Here is a 23,562-nt window from a genome sequence, read left to right as displayed (position 1 = left end):
CTCTTTTTCTACACTGCTATTAGAATCACTTTGACTAGTGGTGCTAAAGAAGCAAAGTCAGAATGGTTAAATTCAGGTCTCTGCTCTTCTGATGTGCAGTCAGAAGTCTTTGCACTTGCTGCCTCACAGCTTTAGCTTACTCTTCCTGCCCTTGGAGGCATCTTGAAGCATGAAGTAGTTATTTTGAATGTTGCTATCAAATAAAGCCCATCCCTGGAATTTTCTTCCTTTAGGATTTTTGATGGGGTTTTAATTCTTGTTCATAGTTCAGGCCACAAGAGCTTCTTTTCAGGCTTTGAGAAACAGTCACTTGAAATGCTGTAAAGCTCTTGGCATCTCACTCTGCTTTGTTTTATAACCTTTGGTATGAGGGTTGGCATTTGTAGGTGCTGGCTTCTGCTCTGCAGGGATTTCTAGCTCTTGTTCTTACCACACAGGTCCCCCACCCGCCACCAAGCATAGCACAGTTATTTTCTACTGTGAGACATTTCCGTGTCCTTTACAGAATTTCAGGGAGAGCAGGACAATCAGGCAGACTGGGCAAGCCAGGTGGTCCTCACCAGGCTGTGCCCTCCTGTGCCTTAGCATCCAGCACTGCAGCAGACAACTCCCACCCACATTGACTATTGGTTTATTATATAAAAAGTGAAATTAGACTAATTGTGTGCCTTTTGCCCATCTTTGAATTAAACTCTCCTGTGAGATAATGTAGATCCCTGTGCAGTATGAGAACCAGTGCTTATGAGGATGAAGGCCTTTGTTTTTCTGGGATAAAGGCCCCACAGTGCATTGCTGGGTCATGGGGCAGCTTCATGTTTAGTTATTGTTCTCCTGGCTCCTTTATATTTCTTTCCATCTTGTGCCTTTTCCATCCCTGCGCCTGCCAGCAGGCACAGGCGTAGTTGCTCTAGTCCTCTTGGCACCTGAGTTGGGGTGTTCGTGTGAGATGTTCTCTTCATTATGTAGCAGTGTTTAGTTCTCTTAAGCTACATTTTCCTCATGGCCAGGCACAGTGGACGTGTTTTTCTGTGCTTGATTCCCACCCGTGTGTCCTTGATGGCAAATGGTTTCTTTCTGACTTTTTCCAGTTTTCTTTTTGGGTATTTGTTTTTACTGTTGATCTTCTTGTCTACCCTCCTTGCTGGGTATGTGGTTTTCAGTTGGTTCCTCCTAATGTGTACTTAAGCATGGCCTATAAGAGCAGGGTTATTTCTAAAGTCCAGTTTATCGATTTTCCCTTTCCTGGCTTGCACTTACACTGTCAGGTCTGACAATTCTGCCAGGCCCTGGATTCCAAGCAATTTCTCTGAAGGTTTTCCTGCAAGTTTCATGGTTCTCTTTTGTATTTAAGTCCCTGACCCATTTTGAGATCATGTTTGTATGCAGTATGGGGCTGTGCCAAGGTTGTGCTAAGCCTCCACCTCTCCTGGCTCCCCTCAGTGTTGAAGGCTGTCCTTCTTCCTCTGGCCCCGCTTGCACCTTTGTCCAGGCTGCTAGGCTCATCTGTGAGGATCTGTTCTGAGCTCTGCTCTGTCCTGTGCTCTGCTGTCTGTCCCTTGCTGACTCTGACCTAGCTATCTGGCTGTGCCTCTACCCAGAGGGCTGAAATTGCAATGCCTTCCTCCTTTTCCTTTTTTCCTAGGGGTGAAGTCTGTGTTAATTTCTTTTCCTGACCACTCCACCTGTCTGTCATCTCTATGTTGGCATCTGTGGACTGTTCTCACTGTTGGTGCCCTCCAGATTCTCTGACTTCAATTCTTTTTTTTTTCTTTTGTTTTTAAAGTGCACTGGTGTTTGACCTGCCAGATCCCCTGGAATTGGAGTTACAGACAGTTGTGAGCTGCTGTGAAGGTGCTGGGAACTGAACCCAGGTCCTCTGGAAGAGCAGCCAGTGCTCTTAGCCACTGAGCCATCTCTCCAGCCCCCTCCTGATTCTCTGGGTGATAGGCGTTTTGTTTTGTTTGTTTTAATTGCAGTCTGTTCATGTGATGTCATGAGACTCAGGGTCTTCCAGTTCACTTAAGCCTACTCTTCCACACTCTGTAAGTGGAAGGGGAACAGTGCCTTACTGCAAGTGGTAGGGTGGAGGGGGCAAGTCCAGAACTCTGCTGGGACTCACTGCTGCTTCCCACCTAAGAAAGTCTCTTAGTAACAATAGGGTTACTATTGTGATAAAACACCACGACCTAAAGCAACATGGGAGGAAAGGATTTACTTCACTCCCAGTTCCATGTAACAGTTCATTGTCAAAAGCAGAGAGGGCAGGACCTGAAACAGGGCAGGAACTTGGAGACAGGAGCTGATGCACATGCCATGGAAGGGTTCCAGTGGTAGCAATAGGTGGCCTTTTGCTGCCAGGTGGCTAACAGAGTTGTCTCAGCCTAGTGGGAGTGAACCTTGTGACTCCCCTATTGGGCTTGCCTCATTCCACCCCTGCCTAGAACTTCAGGCTCCTATTTAGAGCCCTTCATGGATGGAGTCAGGCTGGGCTCTTTTGTGAGCTTTGCTATAGTAGATAGTGTTGTTGGTGAGTTTTCCCTCTCACCAGAAACAGTTGCTTTTGTCAGGGTTTGTTTTCTTGTTTGATTGGTTGACTTTGTTCGCTTTATTTTAATCTGTGCCCTTTGGTTTTGGCAATTTCCAATTTCTTCCTCTCCAAGTCAGGTTAATGAGGTTTAAGGAAATTTCAGAGCTTCTGGATACCACCTTGGCTTCTAGGACACAGCAACACTACCCTGATCTGGTTGTCTTATTTCTTTTATTCTAAAATCTGCGGTTTTCAGCTGTATATCACAGAACAGGAAGAAAAGAGAAAATATATTTTCTCCATTTTCTACACACTGAATTTTGAGCATATTTCAGTTATCCTTTCTTGTCCCCTCCCAGTCCCACTGATGCCCATCCTCTTCCTAACTAGCTCTGTTTCTACTACTTTTTTTTTTGGTGTGTGTGACTCAAAGAGTTTCATTTGGATTGTTTCCAGGACCATAGATGAGTTTGTTTACAGGACATGAATCCCTTACCAGTGGCTATACCACTAAAGAAAATGTCTCTCTCTCCATCACTAGTTATTAACTGCCTGTAAATCCTTGGGGGGGGGGGCTCATGAGCCCCTCCCTGTCCTGTCTTGTGCAGGTAATCACAACTGCTGTGAGTTCAAGAGTATAACAACCACATCATAGCCGACGCCAGTTTTCCACTCCATTCCATACCTGACTCCAACTCTTACCCCCTTTCAGTGATGTTCCCTGAGCCTTGTGTGCATGCACATGCACGCTTGTGCATGAGCACGTGTATGTGCATGTGTTCATGTGTGTGTGGAGGGAAGGAGGGAGGGAGGGAAGAAGGGAGGGAGGGAAGAAGGGAGGGAGGGAGGGAGTGATGTAGGTGTCCCACCCATGACGAAGCAGTCCAGTTATTTATTCTTGGTACAGAATACTTTGAACAGTCATTGATCTCTGCAGTTACTCATCATTGCAGAAAGAAGCCTCTGTGCCCTCTTCCTGTCTTATGCCTCCTCTGAGCGAACAAGAACTTTCTGTTAAGTTTCCTTTTTACCACATAGTCTGGGTTTCTCAGGGGAGTCTGTTCTCTGTCCTGTTTAACTTACCTCCATTTATTTTCTGTCTCTGCAGTATTACGGTCTAACCTCTGGCCAAAACTTGTCTGAATGAACAACTACATCCCTGTTTCCTGAGCTTACTCCTTCCTTCCTAAAGGTGCCTGCCCTGCTGCAGTGTTCCCACACTTGATACATCACCAAACCCCCACTTTCTCCTCAAACTTTCCACTGTGATTTGGGCTGGTGAGATGGCTCAGTAGGTAAAGGTGCTTGCTGTACAAGCCTGATGACCTCAGTTCATTTCTGGAATCCGCATAAAGGTGTAAGGAGAGAACCAACTTTACAAAGTTACTCTCTGACTTCCACACACACTCAAAAATAAAATTTTTCATAGTGAGGACACTGAGTCATACAATGCAGAATCGTATAAAATGTACACCATTGCAGAGCGGTCCTGCATGCCCGTCCCCTGCATGCCCGTCCCCTACATGCTTGTCCCCTTCATGTGCATCCCCTGCAGAGTCACCAGCCCAGTACTATTTCTCTCTCTGTTTCTTTCCAAACTGCACCAAACTATTTTGAAATAAGTCCTAGACATCATCATTTCATCTGTAAATACTTCAGTACGTGCCTCTAACAGATAACTACTGTTTCTACACCCATAACTATTAGCAAAAGTTCCTTAACATAACCAGCTGTCTGTACAGTGCTAATGTTTGGATTCCTCAATTGCAAAATCTATCTGATTGATTTTCGTTTCCTATGGTACCCAGCATTGCTTTAAACATAATAGATACTCGAACTATATCTTAAAACAATGAATTAATATAAAGTGATAATGCTTTTATAGCACCCTAAAAAGCTTTCTTTTTAAGATTTATTTTATTTTTATTTTATATGTGTGGGTGTTTTGCCTGCATGTATGTATGTCTGCGCACCATGTGCATGTAGTACCTGTGGAGACCACTAAGTACCAGTATCATATCTCCTGGGACTGGAGTTACAGTCAGTTGTGAGCTTCCATGTGGGTGTAGGGTGCAGGGAATCAAACCTGGGCCCTCTGAAGATCATCCAGTGCTTGTAACCCTTGAGCCATCTTGAACCCCTTGAAAACTTTGACTGAAGGATTCTGTGTAGAAACTCCATCATGCAGTGCTATGTGAGGTATACGTACTACCTAGCATATTTAATTAACATTTCCCTAAAAGCAAGGAATTACTTTATTGATATTATTAAAACAAACTCTGTTTACAAAGAAATATTGGTTTCAAAAATTGCAAATCCTTTTACTCTTAATTGTAATTTATCAGAAATATTTGGGAAGATGAAAACCTTGAATTGGTCAGTGATTTGGCCGCTGTAATTTTTCTTTAGATCCTTTCTTGGTTTCTCCTGCTAATGAAATAATTGTGTGTGGCAAAGGAATTGTGTTTGACTAAATTGCATTAGATTTAAGTTACTATATACATTTTGCTCTCCTGTGACATGCTGTTGGGGTGAATGGAAGTGTGGGTAAACTACTTGAGGTGTCTTGTATGTGACATCACTATCACCATTCATAGACCTACTAGGGCAGAGGTGACGAACATCTGGAGCTCTTGTGAGTCTGCGATCAGCTATGACATAGCTGTTGACAGCAGGCCCTTATGGGGGAGACTTCCCCTTGTCCCTGGTCTAGAATCCTTAGTGGCATATTACTCCCTGGAGTAGAGCATAAGGTTCGTCTGTGGCAACCCCCCATTCTTACCTCCACTGTCCTTCCATATAAGGCAGCTAAGTCAGGTGTCCTGGAGCATGCAGAGAGGAGATGAAAGAGACTGAGAATATATTTCTTCCTGAAGGAAAAGCCCAATACTTTTTATGATCTATGTTTTGTTTTTAATTGCAGGGATGTGGTGATCAGTACACACAGAGGTCATACCTCATTTTGCCAGGATCACACGCTAAACATTTTTTTCTTTCTGTCTTTCAGACAGAAGTGGTCTCCGCCAGTCAAGAAACCCTCAAAAGCATTTTACCATGGATATAGAAGATGAAGAGAATATGAGTAAGATCTAGGCCTATTACATAGTACCCAAGTAGTTCATGTCCCATTAAAATATTAGTGCATTTGTAAATTTGATCAATAAGACTAGTTTGGTGGTTCCCAAGATGTGGGCTGTTGGCAGTGGTGGGTTTTTATATCACAGGCATCAATATTTACTGTGGACATTTTTCTTACAGCCACCTATATAGTGTTTTCATTCCTCATTATCACCATGGGACCATCATTTTTATTCCCGAAATATGCCTCTAGGTGCCTGTCTCATAATGCTGTGTGGCTTCATGTGAAGTTGTGGTTTTTAAAATAAAGCTCTGAACTTTCACCAGTATAAACTCAAGGAAACCTTTTTGATTGACTCAGATTCTTGGTCACTGGATAACAGTTCAAAAAGCTCCCTTCAGACACAGTCGCTGCTTCTGCATTGGAGGGAAGGGTGTCCATATGATCTTAGTCTCTGAAGACTGGAACGCGATTGTTGCTAGTGTGAACCAAACCCTCACTGGGGCTCTTTTCTGCTCTCCACACCGTCTTCCACAGGGATGCAGGGATGGGGCCTCAGGCACACCGACGTTTCCTCCCTTGGCGTTGTTCTCTGTGAGTCGCCAGACACTTCTGCCCACCCTCAGTCCCAGAGAGGAGCAGGTCTAAAGGGGAAGTTGCTTTGAAGAGGGCACTTTTCCAGCTAAGGTGCTCTGTCTGTCTGAAGGAAGAACACACAGCTTTTCCTGGGGGGTGGTATACTGGTGAGAACCAGGCTCAGCATGCTCTCTGTGACTCAGCCCAGTGGCAGGGACTCTTGCTCTGCAATTCTTGGACACCCAGAGTCTCACAGCACTGCCTGAGACAGGCGAGTCTATACTGCTGTGCTGGGTCTGGGGTGGGCTATGCAGCAGATACCCTCTACCCTGAGAATCACCACTGGCTGGCATGAAGCAGCTGCCCAGTGCCATTTCGAATAGTGTAGCTGGCATGCTTTTGCCTCAGCTGACGTGGGCACTGCTTACAGCTCACTGGTTGTTTCTCCTCAGGTCGCCTCTTGAGATGTTTTAAGCTGTGGTTTTGCTGGCAGATCCACCCATCACTCTCAGTGTTGCCAGGTCTAAAACTACATTTCAGACAGTATTGCCAGTGCTGTGCCAGTCCAGTAACCCTCCCCTGGGGAATATGTGAAGCTGTCCCCAGAGCTACCTGCTGCCTGGGGACTGTGGGTTGTGTCTCCAGCTATGACCATCGCCGTTGAGCCTTGGGTAATTTAACTTAGGAAGGGTCCTCCCAAATAATATTCCTGTAAAAATAAACTCTCGGGTCTAGTGCAAACTTGAAATGTCAGTCATATATCTCTTGCGGTTTTAAAAGCAGTTAAAGTTCTACTGATTCCCTTTACATTCTAAATGCAACAGTGTGGTATGCAGAGAGAGTGCCTGCTTCAGCAGAGAGTGGGCTCTGTCTCTAATTGGAGTATTTTATTTTTGTTTGTTCAGGAGCATTTTTTGATAACGTGTGATGGGTACCTTTTCTTCTGAAGTGAGTAAGAGTTGAGAATGATTTCAGCTGTCACAGAAAGTGTATTTTTTTTCTCATAATCTATACTGTTACCTTAGTTCTGAGGGCATTTGGCTGTTTGTCACCATTAATGTTTGGCTAAATGCTTGCCGGAGTGACTTGATGTTTATTTCTATGCTGGTCATACTGTTTACTGATGAACTTGAGCTGTGAGCAGAATGTAGTATGTGATGTTCTCCCCGTTTATTAATCTCTGTCCGTCTCTGCTCTGCCTTTTTACCTTTTGTTCCCTGAGTACCGAAAGGAGTAACCTACCGGTCTTTTGCTGGAGGATGTTATAAATGAAAATTTAGTGCCCATTCCATTAGCTTTGTCAGCTGGGAGAAGTGGTGTGTGTGTCAGGAGTATTCTGGGGAAGAGGTGTCTATTGAGAGACCCCTTCTCCCACCTCACACATGAGATTTTCCATGGACTGAGTTTATCTTGGTCATCTTTGCTGTCTCAGCTGAATGATGATGACCTGGGGCATCTGTGATCCTTAACTCCAGAGACGGCAACAGCCAGGACGTTCCTCACATTAACCCTGCCCACAGGCTCACTAAGGAACATTTTCAGTGTTTTCAGATTGTTTGACATAAAGAAAATCTGTTGGTGTATTGCATAGTGGAAACAGACCCTGGAGCCACCATATTTAGGAATATGTTCATCCATTAAGATTTACTTTGGATTTTTGGAGCTAGTGGTTGGAGCACTCAGTAAACACTCCACAGCCCTATTGCACTGGCACACTGCACAAGATTGCAAAACCAAGTGATAAAAGAGAAATTATTGTTACTTTTTAAAGAAAGCTTAATAAACTTAAAGGGAGGACTGAACACTCCCCACTTTGAAAAAATAGTTTCTCTTTTTGCTTGGTGGGAGGATGAGACAAGGTCATGGCTGTGTGCAGCCAGTTTTTCCTCTGACTTTCAACACCCCTCTGAGTCGTAGAATAACAGGTATGCACGATCATGCCTGACATTTATTTCCCATTTAAATATCAAAATAACCTTTTATTTTGCCACGTAAAGTACATTTGAAACGTAAGATCACCAAGTTATTCTGGAAACCTACCAACTGTCTTTAGAAAGGCAGGGTTGTGGCATGTTGTAAAATTAGGATCACAGCTTGCCTGCTGCTCCAGTTCTGTATCTCATTCTTATATAGTTTCCTAAATAAAATTTATTAAAGATTCTGGAGCAAATAGCACTGATATATAATGAAAAAAACTTAAATGTATACATTATTTTTCAAAAATAAATCTATAAAGTCATAATACTATTATTATATAAGCAGTTTTCTATGATTGATTCATAAACTAAACCGAGTAATCAGATATTTGTTAGGTATTTGGAGCCTCAAGAGCCAAATGAGTTGTGAAGACACATTTCTAAGTGGCACCTCCTCTGCTGAGAAGTGCTGCGATTTAAACATTGCTGTCAGTTAAGGTCAGTATTCTGGCAAAGGAAGACAATGCTGAGATAAATGCTGCCTGTGACTGATGGATTCAGAGGCGGCTTCATTAGCCTTAGTGTGAGTCTTTGTGGATTAATTTAACAGCTAACATCTTGGTAAGTTAGAAAGATTTAGGATATCTTTGGTAGAGAAAATAATTTAAACATTTTATCTTCTAATGCAGAAGAAATTGATAAACTAACTAGAAGAGAGAATAGGTGTTAGTTTAAAAAACAAACAAACAAACAAAAAAAACCCAACCCCAAAGTGCATTTCAGCCCCAAACAGCTGTGTCTTTGGTCAGTGTGTAGTTCTTCACAATTGCACTAAGGAAGGAAATACACACACACACATCACTTACCCAGCTACAAAGAGATAAAGGAATCTATAAATTTTGCATTTACAAGATCCTGCAACGAAGGCGTTGTAAGTTACTCTTTCTGGGCACCACAGGTTCCAGCAGCACTGATGTTAAGGAAAACCGCAATCTGGACAACATGCCCCCCAAGGACAGCAGCACACCTGGGCCTGGCGAGGCTATTCCGCTCTCCAACGGGGGTGGTGGTAGCACCAGCAGGAAGCGGCCCCTAGAGGAGGGCAGCAATGGCCACTCCAAGTACCGCCTGAAGAAGCGAAGGAAAACACCAGGGCCAGTTCTGCCCAAGAATGCCCTGATGCAGCTGAACGAGATCAAACCTGGCTTACAGTACATGCTGCTATCCCAGACAGGACCTGTGCATGCGCCTCTGTTTGTCATGTCTGTGGAGGTGAACGGGCAGGTCTTTGAGGGCTCTGGCCCTACAAAGAAAAAGGCAAAACTCCATGCCGCTGAGAAGGCCCTGAGGTCTTTTGTCCAGTTTCCCAATGCCTCTGAGGCCCACCTGGCCATGGGAAGGACCCTCTCTGTGAACACAGACTTCACATCTGACCAGGCTGACTTCCCCGACACACTCTTTAATGGCTTCGAGACTCCAGACAAGTCAGAGCCACCCTTCTATGTAGGCTCCAATGGGGATGACTCCTTCAGCTCAAGTGGAGATGCTAGCCTGTCAGCCTCCCCAGTGCCTGCCAGCCTCACCCAGCCTCCTCTGCCCATCCCACCACCATTTCCACCCCCAAGTGGGAAGAATCCTGTGATGATCTTGAATGAGCTGCGTCCAGGGCTGAAGTATGACTTCCTCTCCGAGAGCGGGGAGAGCCATGCCAAGAGCTTTGTCATGTCCGTGGTGGTAGATGGCCAGTTCTTTGAGGGCTCAGGGAGAAACAAGAAGCTTGCCAAGGCCCGGGCTGCACAGTCTGCCTTGGCTACTGTCTTCAATTTGCACTTGGACCAAACACCATCTCGCCAGCCTGTTCTCAGCGAGGGTCTTCAGTTGCATTTGCCACAGGTGAGGAAAAATGAGTGCTTGCAAATGAGTGGCCGTTTCCCTTGATGACGTTTTAAGCAGCCTTTAGCCTTCACTATTACTTTGACTCCAATGTTACTAAGCACTTAGCAGGAACAGTTGTTGGTAAGTCTGACTATGGAGTGACTTTGCCTCAGTTCACGTAGTCACTTGGTCACTGAGAATCTGATTTAATCTCCTCTGATTTATGCTCACTAGGGTCATGAAAGTGCAGAGCAGGGATACCTCAGGAATCGAACCAGGACAGCCACAATTGCCTTTCCATTTAATTCTGTCCTAAAGGGACCCTCACCCCTTAGCAATCCTTTATCGGGAATGGGGCTGGGAGCCCAGACTCTGGAATTTTGTCCTTTGTTCAGTGGGGCATCCCTTGAGACATTTCACAGAGAAATTGTGCCCAGAATAAGGGCTGCTGGCCAGTCTGCAGCTGAAGGCCCCTATTGAGGTCAGGGTGATGGGACACTAGCCCCAGAACAGTAGGGAACATATTGGCAGGACAGAGGGTGTGGCAAGGAGCCCTTTCATAAACACTCTAGAAAGTGCCAGTTGCTAGGACTTTCTATGTGCCAAATTTCCTCTGTGTCATCTGTGTGGGCTTCTCCCTGCTCCAGTTGGACACGGACAGCTACTCAAGTTTGTGCCCCTCACAGAAAACTCACCATGAGGAAAGGAAATGTTGGAGTAGCTCAGGGTGGGTCTCTGAAGGAGGAAGAAGGGAAAGGGACCTTCAGTCCTCATCAAATCCCAGATCACTGGCTGTGTCTGGGTTCTTGGAATCCCAGATTTCACTGATCTGTTTTTCAGTGTTCTATCTTAATTCTTTTTTTTTTTTTCGTCAAAGTGCTCTTTAGTGTGGAAGCAATTGACCAGAATTAGTGAATTAACAAGTTAGCAAATGTGGTGAATAGGAAGGTTTGCATTCTCCTGGGAGTCAGGTGTGGCCCTTTCTCTCTGGCCTATGATACAGCTAGAGTTGAGGTGACCCTAGTTCTTGCTGGTTTTTGTTTTTGTTTTGTTTTTTTTAAAGGAAGGGTCTTATTATATAGCCCTGTCTGGTCTGGAACTTGCTATGTAGATCAGGCTAGCCTTGAACTCACCAAGATCCATCTGCATCTGTCTCCCAAGTTCTGGGGTTTAAACCCAAATACTGGTTTTTAAAAAAGACTTGTTCTGCTTTGCCTAAAGCAACCAAGTACAGCTTAGTCTAGAGGAACAAATTTGGTGTTTTACTGACTTTCTGTGACATGTACTTATTTCCCAGTTGGTTCCTTATTAACATCCCTCCAAGTAGTCTATTGGTTATTTTACAAACTAATGGTACTAGATCCCAAGTGACTTTATTTCCAGACTTGGATTTATTAAAATCTGTTGGCCTGAGTTTAACATTCCATTTGATGCAGCTTGTCTTCCTTTAATGTTGACAGTGGTAGCCAAAACACTGAAACTCTTTCAGATGCCATGGATCCCACAGAGGGATAGCACATAGATGGTCTGAGGACAGGTGGACTCAGCCCTGCTTTTTGTTGTTATCGTTTGTTTGTTTGTTTGTTTGTTTGTTTGTTTTGAGACAGGTCTCTCTATGTTACCCTGGTGGTCTTGAACTCTCTATGTAGAGCAGGCTGACCTCAAACTTGGAAAGATCTGCCTGTCTCTGGGAGTACTGAGATTAAAGGCATGTATCCCACCACACCCTGTTAGCCCTGTCTTCTTGAGTGGCTGCCTTGGTGGCTTTGTATTGAAAGGACTGAGCTTCTCACCTGGGGAGGAAAATGGCATTTTTCAGGATCTAGTCATGTTGAGGTAGGCTGGTCCCCTCCTTGCTTCTTAATGCTGCTTCCTTCTGGGTCCTAAGATGTCAAACACTGATTTCTAGACCTCTTATTTGGAGCCACTTAGAGTCTGGGAACAACAGAGCTGTATCGTCACATCTTTGCTCAGTGGCACAACCAGCACTGCCCCTTTTAAAGCCCCAGGGTAGCTCAGAAATTTATGAACCACAGAGGATGAAGACAGTAAAGTCTTTTCAGAATGGAATCTCAGTGGTTATATGCAGGGGTCCAGGGTGGGGAGACTTAGGACCTGCATTCCAGGATAGATGTAAATTCTTGATTTTTCCCTAAAATATCTCTTAAAGGGCTTAGACCAAGCATCCCCAGCCTGAGGGCTATCTGCCTTTCTGATATTCCAGGCTGGGGTGGGGATATAAAGTCAGACAGTGTTGGCCATACCACACCTGTGGCACTCTGCTATAGCAGGTTTGCCAGTGTGGTGTTGTCAAGAATCAACTGTAAAGCAGGTCCTCACCCATGTGTGTGTTACTGAAGGTGAGTAGTTGGGGTATAGGATCTTTTCTTTGTTTTTTCTGTTTTGTTTGTTTGTTTTTTGAGGCAGGGTCTCCCTGTGTAGCTCTGGCTGTCCTGGAACCCACTATACAGACCAAGCTGTCCTGAACTTGCAAGAGATCAACTTGCCTTTGCCTCTCAAGTACTGGATTAAAGGAGTAGGCCGCTATGCCCAGCTACGTTTAGGATCTTTACACTTTTGTTGAGTACAGCTCCAGCCACAAAGGGTAAGGTCCATAAGGCCTTTTCAGAGAGTCAGAGATACTTGTGTTCTTCAGTTGCTCATGTCTCACAGTATACATTGCATAGTGTCAGGGGCTCGCACTTCTGCAGAAAAGTCACTTGGAGCTGTGCCTGCCCTTATATGAAATTAAAACTTCAAAAATGTTGGAGGAGGCCGCTAGTTAGTTCCTGGCCGCTTAGCCCTGAAATAATCACACAGAAACTATATTATTTAAATCACTGCTTGTTCTATTAGCTCTAATTGGCTAACTTTTACATCTTAATTTAACCCATCTCCATTAATCTGTATATCACCACGAGGCTGTGGCCTACCAGCAAAGTTTCAGCACATCTGTCTCTGGCTGTGGCTCCATGGCTTCTCTCTGACTCTGCCTCCTTTCTCCCAGCATTCTGTTTAGTTTTCCTGCCTAGCTCTGTTCCCTTATAGCAGTTCCCAATGCAGTTCCTTTATTAACTAATGATATTCACAGCATACAGAGGGGAATCCCACATCACAAAAATGTACATTTGAAAAATTCATTCTTTCACAATGTCATATCTATTTCTCTGACATTTCCTCCCTCCCAGTATCCTCTCTTATCCTTCCCTACCCCCACTGAACTCCTTACCAACAAGCTCCCTTCATTAGGGTTTCTATTGCTGTGAAGACACCATGACCACAGCAATTCTTATAAAGGAAAACGTTTAATTGAGGTGGTGGCTTACAATTCATGGTGGGGAGCATGGTGATGTGCAGACAGACATGATGCTGGGTACATCTTGATATGCAGGCAAGAGAAAGTGGTCTGTCTCACTGAGTGCAGCTTGAGCAAAGGAGAACTCAAAACCCAACCTCATAGTGACATACTTCCTCCAGCAAGACCATACCTACTCCAACAAGGTCACACCTCCTATTAGTACCAACTCCCTTTGGGGCCATTTTCTTTCAAACCACCACACCTTCTTCCTACTTTCATGTCATTTTCTTTTTGTGTGTGACCCACAGTGTCTAATTAGGATTGCTTGCACGAGTATGGGTAAGGAGTTATTTACTTGAGCAAGAGCAATTTACCAGTAGCTATACCACCGAGGAAAATGATTTCCTCTCCCCCAGCCACCATTAACTTCCTATAGGTCTTTAGGGATAGCTGGAGCCTCAGAGCCACTCTCTTCCTCAATATTATGATTATAACCTAGAACCACCTGGGAAGGCAGTCTTCATGAAGGATTATCTATATTAGGATAGCCTGGGGCACTGGGGGTAGGGAGTATCTTGGTTATATTAATTAATGGGGGGAGAAGACCCACCCGATGTGAGTAGCATCTTCCCCCAGCAGGGATACCTAGATTGTCTAAGAATAGAAAAAGCAAACTGCGCACTAGAATTATGGATCAGTTCATTGCCCTCTGCTCTTGACTGTGGATATAAGGTGACCAGTTCTCTCAAGCTCCTGTTGTTATGACTTCCCTGCCATGATGGACTATAACCTGTGAGCCAAATAAGCCCTTTCTCCCCTAAATTGCATTTGCTAGGGTATTTTACCACAGCAACAAGAAAAGAAGCTAATACACCCATCCATCCATAATAGAATGTTGACAGAACCCAGCCTTTTTCAGGCATTGCGTGGGTAACCACTAATGCTCTTCCAAAGGCAGGGAGTGGTTACAGAAGCTGTGTCATGTCTAGAAGATGGTATTTCTCAGCACTTTTTCACATCCTCCACCTCGTACTTTTTTTCTATCCCTTTTCCACAATGTTCTCTTAGCCTTACAGGAGATAATAGAGACATTCTGTTCAGGGCTAAGCATTCAACAGTTACTGGTTCCCATCACTTTTACCTGTTATCAGTCTCTACACTCATCGCTGCAGGCTGCACAAAGACATGTTTCTCTAAGACTAAGAGCAGCACTGGTCTTTGAGTATAAACATAAATATTTACAAGGCAGTTTGACAGCATGTCCACTTAGCAAAACATCTCTAAGGCCATGAGCTCCCCAGCCATGGGCTTTGGGACAGGTTTGCAGTGCCAGGCATGAATCTCCTTGTGTAGAGTGGGCCTCCAGTTCAACTGTAAAGTAACAGTAACAGTCTTGCCACCGTTGCACTAGTGCACCCATGTTGCCAGGCCCTGAGTAGTATAAAACACAGGATCCATGCTAGGTAAAACTTTTACACTGATGACTTTTCTCCCTGCCCCCATTCCCACCCCATTCACACACACCCTTGTTTGCTGGGTGTGCCTGTGGGTTTTCTAGAGGAGAAGTGAGACTGTAAGATTCTTCTTTTCAGTAGACAGCAGTGTACTGACACTGAGAAAGAGTGGTTCTGCCACAGGGATCCCCTGGCCCTAAACTTGGTCTCTGCTCTTCACCCAGGTATTGGCAGATGCTGTCTCACGCCTGGTCCTGGGTAAGTTCAGCGACCTGACAGACAACTTTTCCTCCCCCCACGCACGAAGGAAAGTGCTTTCTGGAGTAGTGATGACCACAGGTAAGCATCTGTTTTGCTGTCCATCCTGTCTGCTGTCTAGTTTGAAAAGCATAAATGCTCTCTTGTGACACCAACAGAAAATTGCCTTTTATTCTTTCTGTTTTTATGCATCAGAAGCCTTTTCCTCCTTAGACTGAGAACATAGCTTAGTGGGTAGGACACACAGTTAGCAGTCAGGATTCTTAAGTTCAATCCCTAGCAACTGCCATCCCCCCAAAAAAAAGCCAACTTAGGTAAAACAAACTCTTCAACCAAAATAGTCAACTTTTTTGGCTTCCAAGACAGGGTTTTTCTGTGTAACAGCTCTGACTCTCATGGAACTCACTTAGTAGACCAGGCTGCCTCTGCAACCCAAAATATTCAACTTTTAAAAAAGAGAGAGAGAGAGAGAGAGAGAGAGAGTGTGTGGTGTGTGTGTGTGTGTGTGTGTGTGTGTGTGCACGTGTATGTTGCTCTTATGTGTATGTCTACCACATACAGTGCCCTCAGAGGCCTGAAGAGGGCTCCTAATTTTCTTGAAACTGTAATTACAGATGTTTTAGTTGTCATGTGGGTGCTGGGAACTAAACCTGGATTCTTAGTAAGAGCAGCAAGTGCTCTTATTTACTGAACCATCTCTTTAGTCCCCAAAATGTTCAACTTTTTAACCTGTCTTTTCCTTTGGAGAGAGCACGCTGTATCACCGTATGACATCATTATAACCCGATATGCTCTAGAAACAGTGTAGTACTTACTGTCTGGCTTCTATTGAAGCATGGATCCTTTGTGCCTTATTGGTGTCACTACCTCCAATAGTGATAGTGATGTGAAATCTGAAAATCCTTGGAAGCTGGTAAAGCACACCTCAGAAGTGTGTCTCTGCGGGCATTCCAGAGAGGAACAAGGATGGAAGACCTGCCCAAGAGTGTCTGGCAGCATCCCATAGGCTAATGGCTCAAAAAGAGTCTAAAAATGGCAATAGGGGAAGCCCATTAATCTAAGCGTATAATTTTCATTCTTTCTGTTTGTCTCTCTTTCTCCCTCCTCTCTCTCCTTCACATTTGCACCCACACACACATACTCACACTCATAAACACACCCCTTTCCTATATAAACTGCTCTGCTACAAGCTGTTCTGTTCCACTTTGTCTTGTTGGACTAAAACCTATAATTCTGAGTCAAAATTAATATTTCCCTTTTAAATTGTTCTCTCAAGAATTCTGTTACAGAAAACAGAAAAGACTAATAATGCCAATCACCTGAAGGACTAGCCTTTTGTATCTTTTTGGTTTCTGTGTCGCCATGGCTGAACTGGAACTTGCTCTGTAGACCATACTAGTCTCAAACTCACAAAGATCCACCTACTGTGCCTCCCAAGTGCTGGGGTTAGGAGAAGACAAATGTTTTGCTCAGCTTCCTTTTCTCCCTTTTATGCAGTCTGGGACCCCAGCTGTACAGGGAATGGTGCTGTACACAGTGGGTGGGTCTTCCCATCTCAGTCTATCAAGAAAGATCTGCCCTAGGTATGCCCAAAGGCCAACCTGATCTAGATAAGCCCTTACACATGTGCCCAGAGACCTACATCTAGGTGATTTCTAGAGTCTGTCAAGTTGACAGTTAACAATCAGCCCTCGCAGCACATAGAACACACCTATTTCAGTCATCGAGTCTGCTTGAAGGTCATACTCAGGATTGGTTTGTTGATGCTGTCGGATTTTTTTGTTTGTTTGTTTGTTTTCTGTTGTTATTCTAGGGATGTATTCCAGGGCCTTACCCATGCCAGGTATATGTTTTACCACTGAAACACATCCCCTTTCATATCCAGGTTTTTGTAGCATGTCTGGGTCAGTGATCTATTTCATAGGATTTAATCATGATTTTCCCTCGCTGGAAGGTTACATTGTGTATTTCACTCTTGGCATGGTTGAGTGTGAAAGATTACTAATAAAAATGTGGACCTTGGTACTCTTGGGCCTTTAAGCTGTTCCTCCTAATCTCTTTAATATTTTACTTTAGAGACTAATTCCAGGCAATTTGTGTAGTGCTTCTTACCTATAGTCAAGGGTGAATGTTCAAACACCCCTGCATGCCAGTGAAAGTGACCACATGAAGTTTAGGGTATAGACTACAGGGTGAGGAAGGTAGCCTCCTGGAAGTGGTACAGAACAAAGTCTGAACCTATTTAAGGTTCAGATTTCTTGGGTAGGAATCAGGAGACACTGAGACATATGAAAACAAGGTTAAGTGTTCAGCTGACCCTAAGTAGTCCAGTTGCCGAGGGCATATGTCAAACAGGCCAGTGTCATTAGTTGCCAGTCACTCTCCTGTCTTTCAGGTACAGACGTCAAAGATGCCAAGGTGATAAGTGTTTCAACAGGGACGAAATGTATCAACGGTGAATACATGAGTGACCGTGGCCTTGCACTAAATGACTGCCATGCAGAGATAATCTCCCGAAGGTCCCTGCTCAGGTTTCTTTATGCACAACTTGAGCTTTATTTAAAGTAAGTTTAGGAATAAACAAGTGAAGGAAGCTATTTTAAAAATACTTTCTTTCAGAAAGCATTGCATAGACTTTACTTGTTTGTATAAGCACTTAGGAACTCTCAGGACCAAAACTGTGTGAGGAATACTAATGCCAACCCTTGCTCTCTTGTGATGCTGTCTGAGCAGGTCCCACTCTCCCATGATGCTCAGTTATGAACTAGAGTGAACTAACTCATAAACATACATACACACACATACACACACACACACACAAACAAGCATACTTACATAAGATTCATATTGAGAATCATAACCTATCCGTAAATTTCAAGTTTCTATTTCAGATGGTGGTTTTTGTCTCATGCATTGTGAATCATGCATTGTGAATATAAACATGTCTTCCTAAACTGCCTGGTAAAGAAGGTCATCTTCAGTTTATCACTGGGCATGGTCAGAGCTGACCTTGCACCTGACTGCTCCTCTTGACAATGCCGTTTCTCCCATGTGGTCTTTCCACCTTGCAGTCTCACCCGTGAAGAAATAGCCACTCACAATTGATGACATATTAATCACTGAAGGGACCATAGACCCCTGTTGGCCACACACGCCTTTAACTGTCACTCTCATGACTTTTCCCTTGCAGTAACAAAGAAGACCAGAAAAAGTCCATCTTTCAGAAGTCAGAACGGGGTGGGTTCCGGCTGAAAGATACTGTACAGTTCCACCTGTACATCAGCACCTCTCCCTGTGGAGATGCCAGAATATTCTCTCCGCACGAGCCAGTGCTAGAGGGTATGACGCCAGACTCTCACCAGCTGACAGGTTTTTAAGAAACATAATATAATGTAGTGTTAGAACACATCCACATGAATGTTCTTTTTTTTTTTTTTAAATTTCAGCCTTAGGTATGGATTTGATAAGAGTACAAATTCTTTCTTCCAAATTAATCTAAAATTTATGAATGAAAAATGCTAATTCTAAAAGAAAGGTGCTAATTTTGGTTAAGTAATTAGAGCGGAACGAAGGCATTTCCAGCCTTAAGCAACCTCTAAGTGACCCCTGTATTTCCAGTAAGTGCTGACTGAGGCGTGTGTGACTGAGCATTGAGGCTATGTCACAGAGGAGGTGGACAAAGGCCATCAAGGCCCCTAGTGTCTGTCCCATCCTTGGGAGGCCAGCCATAGACTGTGGTTTTATAACAGTTAGTATGCACATTCCTTCTGTCAAGCCGAAGCACCATGAATTGCAAATGGATTTCCTTGGCTATAAAAACTGCAATACTCACTGTAAATAATTACTACTCTTTAAAAAAAATTAAAAAGATTAAAGTCATTCATATTCCTGTAACTCACTGCTAATCACTGGAAATACCTTCACACACTCCTATGGATTTCTGTGTTTGTCTGTATTTATTTTTGAAATGATAAAAATACAAAAGTTAGTGTATAACAAGCACCTGAGTATCTATCACTCAGAATTAGCAAATCTTAGCCTTTTTCTCCATTTGTTTCCACTCGTTAATTATAGAAATCATCTCAATGAAAATGTAAATCACGTTTTTCCATGTTCATAATTTAGTCTGTATTGTGTCTTTTCAGTTCAATTTACATATTTACTGGAATGTATATTTTGTATGGCTTGAATAAATGTTTGCATAAATATCCATAAATTATACTTTAAATTTTAGTACATTAGATGTGCTTTTCAGTAAGTTAGCTGTTTTATTACTTGTGGGTTTTGAACCCTCTCTTCCATTTAGAACCAGCTGATAGACATCCGAATCGCAAAGCAAGGGGACAGCTACGGACAAAAATAGAATCTGGTGAAGGGACAATCCCTGTGCGATCAAACGCTAGCATCCAGACCTGGGATGGAGTGCTGCAGGGGGAACGGCTGCTCACCATGTCCTGCAGTGACAAGATAGCACGGTAAGCCTGCCCCTCACCATGCACGTGTGATTCTTATTAGCCTTTCCTAATTTCAAAATCATTTGGATTTTAACCCGGTTCCCTGCTCAGGTGCTCCAAGAGTTCTCTAAAGACCAAGGTTCTATACAGGTGCTTTTCTAGGACTGCCTGGAGGGGACAAGGGAGACCATGGCGCAGGGCACCCCAGTTTCCCCACACCATTTGTTTCAGAACATTCATCTTCTCTTTTACTAAGCCTTCTTTGACATAGGTGTCAGGGTTAAGCTGGTTATGTTGGGCATTCTACAGGCTATGAAATTTGACACAATTTGCTCCCAGAGGAAAACACTCAAGCATTTCCTTGCCAGCAGGGAACACGGTGTCCATGGTTGCTCTGCCCATCAGTTAACATTATGGCAATTGATCTTTACCATTTAGAACAATGCGAGCCATCCTAGGCCAAGGCTAGTGCTCCATGAACAAGCTGCTCCCGTTAACCTGCCACGTGCCTGGGGAACAGCTTCTCTTGCGAGCTTAGATCCAGGTCAGATTTTAGAAATCGTTTCTTCAGATGCCAGTACAAGTTCCAGTGGCTATTCTATTTTTATGTTTCAGTGAATGATCTCTTTGGCCAGGTGATGGAAAGGGAGCCATTCAAAAGTACAGATACGTATAAATTAAACCTCTCTCTACAGAATACGCCCCTGTGACACCAGGGTAAGCAGTTCTGGACTGCCACCCGGAAGGTTTGGACCTGGTCATAGTGCATGTGTGTCTTTTTCTCCCCTTTACTTCAGATGGGTCATACATCCAACCATATGTCCTTGGGAGGCTTAGAGAGGCACATCTCGCAGTGTGGCATAAAGCCTAGTCATCATTTATGAACCACCCGTCTTTTCATCTGCTTTGAGCCCTTTGTATTGATTTTCTCTAAAGTGGATGTCATAGGGGAGCTGTAAGACTCAGAACTGGATTAATCATACATATGCCTGGACCATTCTCCCCGAGCACTGACGCAGGCTGAGTAATACTTAGCCAAAGGAAGGAAAGAGAAGAAAGAAACAATCCAGAGGACCAAGAGTGTTTGAGATTTTGAAGGTTTTGAGTTTTGAAATATTTCTGTAGACTCTACCGATTGAGCATACCTAACTAAAAACTCCAAAACCATATGCTCTAAACTCTGCAAGGTTTTAGTGGTATGCTACCTGTGCCTTCTGTAGCGTGTTTGCTCTTTATGGGTCTTTCCAGTCTGCCCTTCAGGTGCTCCCCCCAACCCTGTGTGTGCATGTGTATATGTCTGTGTGTCTATGTGCACACACAGGTATCTGTCCTTTGAGACCTACTCAGTGCTGCGTGTGTCAGCATTTAAGTCTGTGTTTATGTGTTGTTAACTATTGAGATGGGGTAATACTCTCAAGTCCCATTTTGTTTCTCATTTCATTCAACCATATGACTTTCTTTATGTAAATCATTACTTCTGAATTTTACAAGTTTTCTGACATAGTCATGGGATACTCACATCATGATGGACACTGGGATTTACTTTGGCTACCTTCTCTCTGCACCCCTAACTCCTGGAAGCTCACAACAAAACCTGTGCTAGAGCCTCTGGGAGTTTAGACTAGGATTCCAAACATCACAAGGGTGTCGGGTTGCTGACACATCAACTGACACCACGTAGACACATATTTGCTTCCCCCACATTTCTTAAGCAGACATCTTGGGACTTAGTTTGCATTCCTCCTCTTACTAGTGGGGACATGGAGCATTTCTTCAGTAGCTGTAAACCACTAACTCATTTTTATCATCCTTGAATTGCATATTTATATTCTTTACCCACTTGTTTTTAAGTTGCTTTCATTTGAAGCCTTTTCTAATTCTTCTTTTAAAGATTATTTTATTTATTTGTATGCATGTGTGTCTGCATGTATGTATGTGAACCAAGTGCATGCTTTGTGCCTACATAGGCTGAAAGAGGATGTTAGAATTACAGGTGGTTGTGAGCCACCGTGTGAGTGCTGGAACCTAAACCTAGGTCCACTGCTGAGCTGTCTCTCCAGTCCTGCCCTTTTCTTCTTGATTTGGAGAGATCCTTTCATGATTGTTATTCCTGTCATCCTGAAACCTTTGAGGTAATTCAGGATCTTCTTTGGATCCTTGCCATGGAGTGGCCTTGTCGCCTTCTGGAGATCATGACTAAGTACATGTGGACTGTCCCTTTTGTTCTGTTGTACTATATGTTTGTCTGCCAGTATCACGGTGTTTTGTTTACTATCACTTTTATACTATTTTTAAATCAGAAAACAGGACCCTTCAACCTTATTCTTTTTTTCCCCCTACACTGTTTTCACTTTCCAGGCTTCCTGTAGATGTCATAGGAATTTGCTTTATCCCATTGCTTTTGTATGTTTCATTTTTATTTTCATGCATTAAGTCCCTTTGTAACTTTGGTTTGTTGATGACTGCAGACTATGACATTTGGTTTCTGTGTATTTAATTTTTAAATTTTCATATTTTACATTTATAGTTTTACTCTATTGTGAGTGGAAAGTTACTTGTATGATATAATTTTCTTGAATTTTATAAGATTTGTTTTGAGACTGATGCATGGTCTGCCTTGGAGAATATTCCAGATGCACTTGGGAAGCATGTGTAGCATGCAGTTCCTACAGTGGAGTGTTCTATGTTTCTGATAGATCCAAGGGTCTACAGTGTTCTACATCTGTTGTTTGCATCTTGCTCTTGGCTGATGATCTCTACTCATTTGGCCGTCTTTTACATGAAATACCTTGTGTCATCTCTTCACTTTCAGCATATGTGTCCCCAGGGCTGGTCAGTTTCCTAATATGTAATCCGCCCTATTATGTGATTAATCCCTTTGTCAGTCTTGTCCTTCGGCTGGGAGATTAGCCCACTAACCTTGGTAGGGAAGGCTTACCTTATTATTTCTGTGCGGCATGTAGTTTTATTTCTCCCTGATTTACTCTCTTACCACCTTTCTTTTAAAATGTCCTCATAGGAGTCATTTCTTCTTATATATTTTCTAAAGAATTTCCTTTGTGACTATGATTCATTTTTTTAGATTTTTTTAAAAGAAATTATTTCCATGTGTATGGTGGGGGGCTATGCAGGTATGTGTGACAGTCAGGTATTGAATACCACTGGAGCTGGAGGTACGGGCAATCATGAGTCCGCTGATGTCTGGATGCTCAGGTTTTCAGGAAGAACCTCCTCTTAAATGCTGAGTCATCTCTCTATCCCTGATAGCATAAAACATCCTAAAATTATAGCATTCTATTTTAAACTGATAATGATATAATTTCAAATATATATGAAAACTCTTCTTTCTACCTCCACACTTGTCAATATCACACACAGATTGTCTTTGTATGTTTTATGCCCACTTACATAGATCTGTAGTCATAATTTATTTAAATTCAGTTCATCAAAATTACAAGCCAAGTATGGTAGTTCATATCCAGTCTCAGCACTCAAAAGGGTGGAGCAGGAAAATCCTGTGTTCAAGCCAGTTGAACCGCACAATGAGACTCTGTCTTTAAAATAAAAAAACAACTATAATAGTTAACTTTTAAAGATTTATTTTTTGAGTATGTATGTGTGTTTATATGAGTGAATGCCATAAGCGTGAGGGCAGAAGCTGGAGAAAGGGCATTGGATCTCTTGGAGCTGGAGTTGCAGGAGATTTTGGGCCCCGTGACATGAGTGCCAGGAACCCTGGTCCTCTGAGCAAGTGCTCTTAACTGCTGAGCTATCTCTTCAGCCACTAACGTTACTATATTTGTGCATGTGATTACCTCTGCAGGAGAGTCTCACATTTTTATCCAGCCTTCTATTGCTGTCTACTGTTGTGATGCTTCAGTTTGAAGGATTCCTGTCTGTGCTTCTGTTTCTCCTAAGGTCTAGAAATGATGAACTCTGCCCACTGGTAATCCCCGAGAAAGTCATGATTCACCTTCATTTATGAAGGACACTTGAAGATACGTCTTCCCACTCCTTTCTAGTTCATAACGTGTTTTATTGAAAAACTGATAAGCTCCCTTTATATGAGCACTGACATTTCCCCACTGTTTCTTAAGATTGTCTTAAGAAATATGTATATATATA

At 43.3% G+C, this 23,562-nt stretch overlaps 1 protein-coding gene across 7 annotated transcripts in view; it reads left to right on the top strand.

Moving 5' to 3' along the window:
* The window catches only part of Adarb1 (adenosine deaminase, RNA specific B1), a 125,536-nt gene that overhangs the window by 79,594 nt on the left and 22,380 nt on the right, over positions 1-23,562 (top strand). For 4 of the 7 annotated variants that reach the window (XM_013351210.2, XM_026785460.1, XM_013351209.2 and 1 more), the window contains 6 exons: positions 5,535-5,609; positions 9,057-9,991; positions 14,950-15,064; positions 17,379-17,547; positions 18,174-18,352; positions 19,290-19,458. In XM_013351210.2, coding sequence (XP_013206664.1) covers positions 5,582-5,609; positions 9,057-9,991; positions 14,950-15,064; positions 17,379-17,547; positions 18,174-18,352; positions 19,290-19,458 — 1,595 coding nt within the window. In that variant the 5' untranslated portion in view covers positions 5,535-5,581. Of the gene's footprint in view, positions 1-5,534; positions 5,610-7,087; positions 7,131-9,009; positions 9,992-14,949; positions 15,065-17,378; positions 17,548-18,173; positions 18,353-19,289; positions 19,459-23,562 lie in introns of all 7 variants that reach the window. The other 3 variants (XM_026785461.1, XM_013351212.2, XM_005360242.3) reach the window with 3 other exon arrangements.

The sequence above is a fragment of the Microtus ochrogaster genome, linkage group LG2, assembly GCF_000317375.1.
Source record: "Microtus ochrogaster isolate Prairie Vole_2 linkage group LG2, MicOch1.0, whole genome shotgun sequence".
Lineage (NCBI taxonomy): Eukaryota > Metazoa > Chordata > Mammalia > Rodentia > Cricetidae > Microtus > Microtus ochrogaster.
This window is presented reverse-complemented; position numbering and strand designations above follow the sequence as displayed.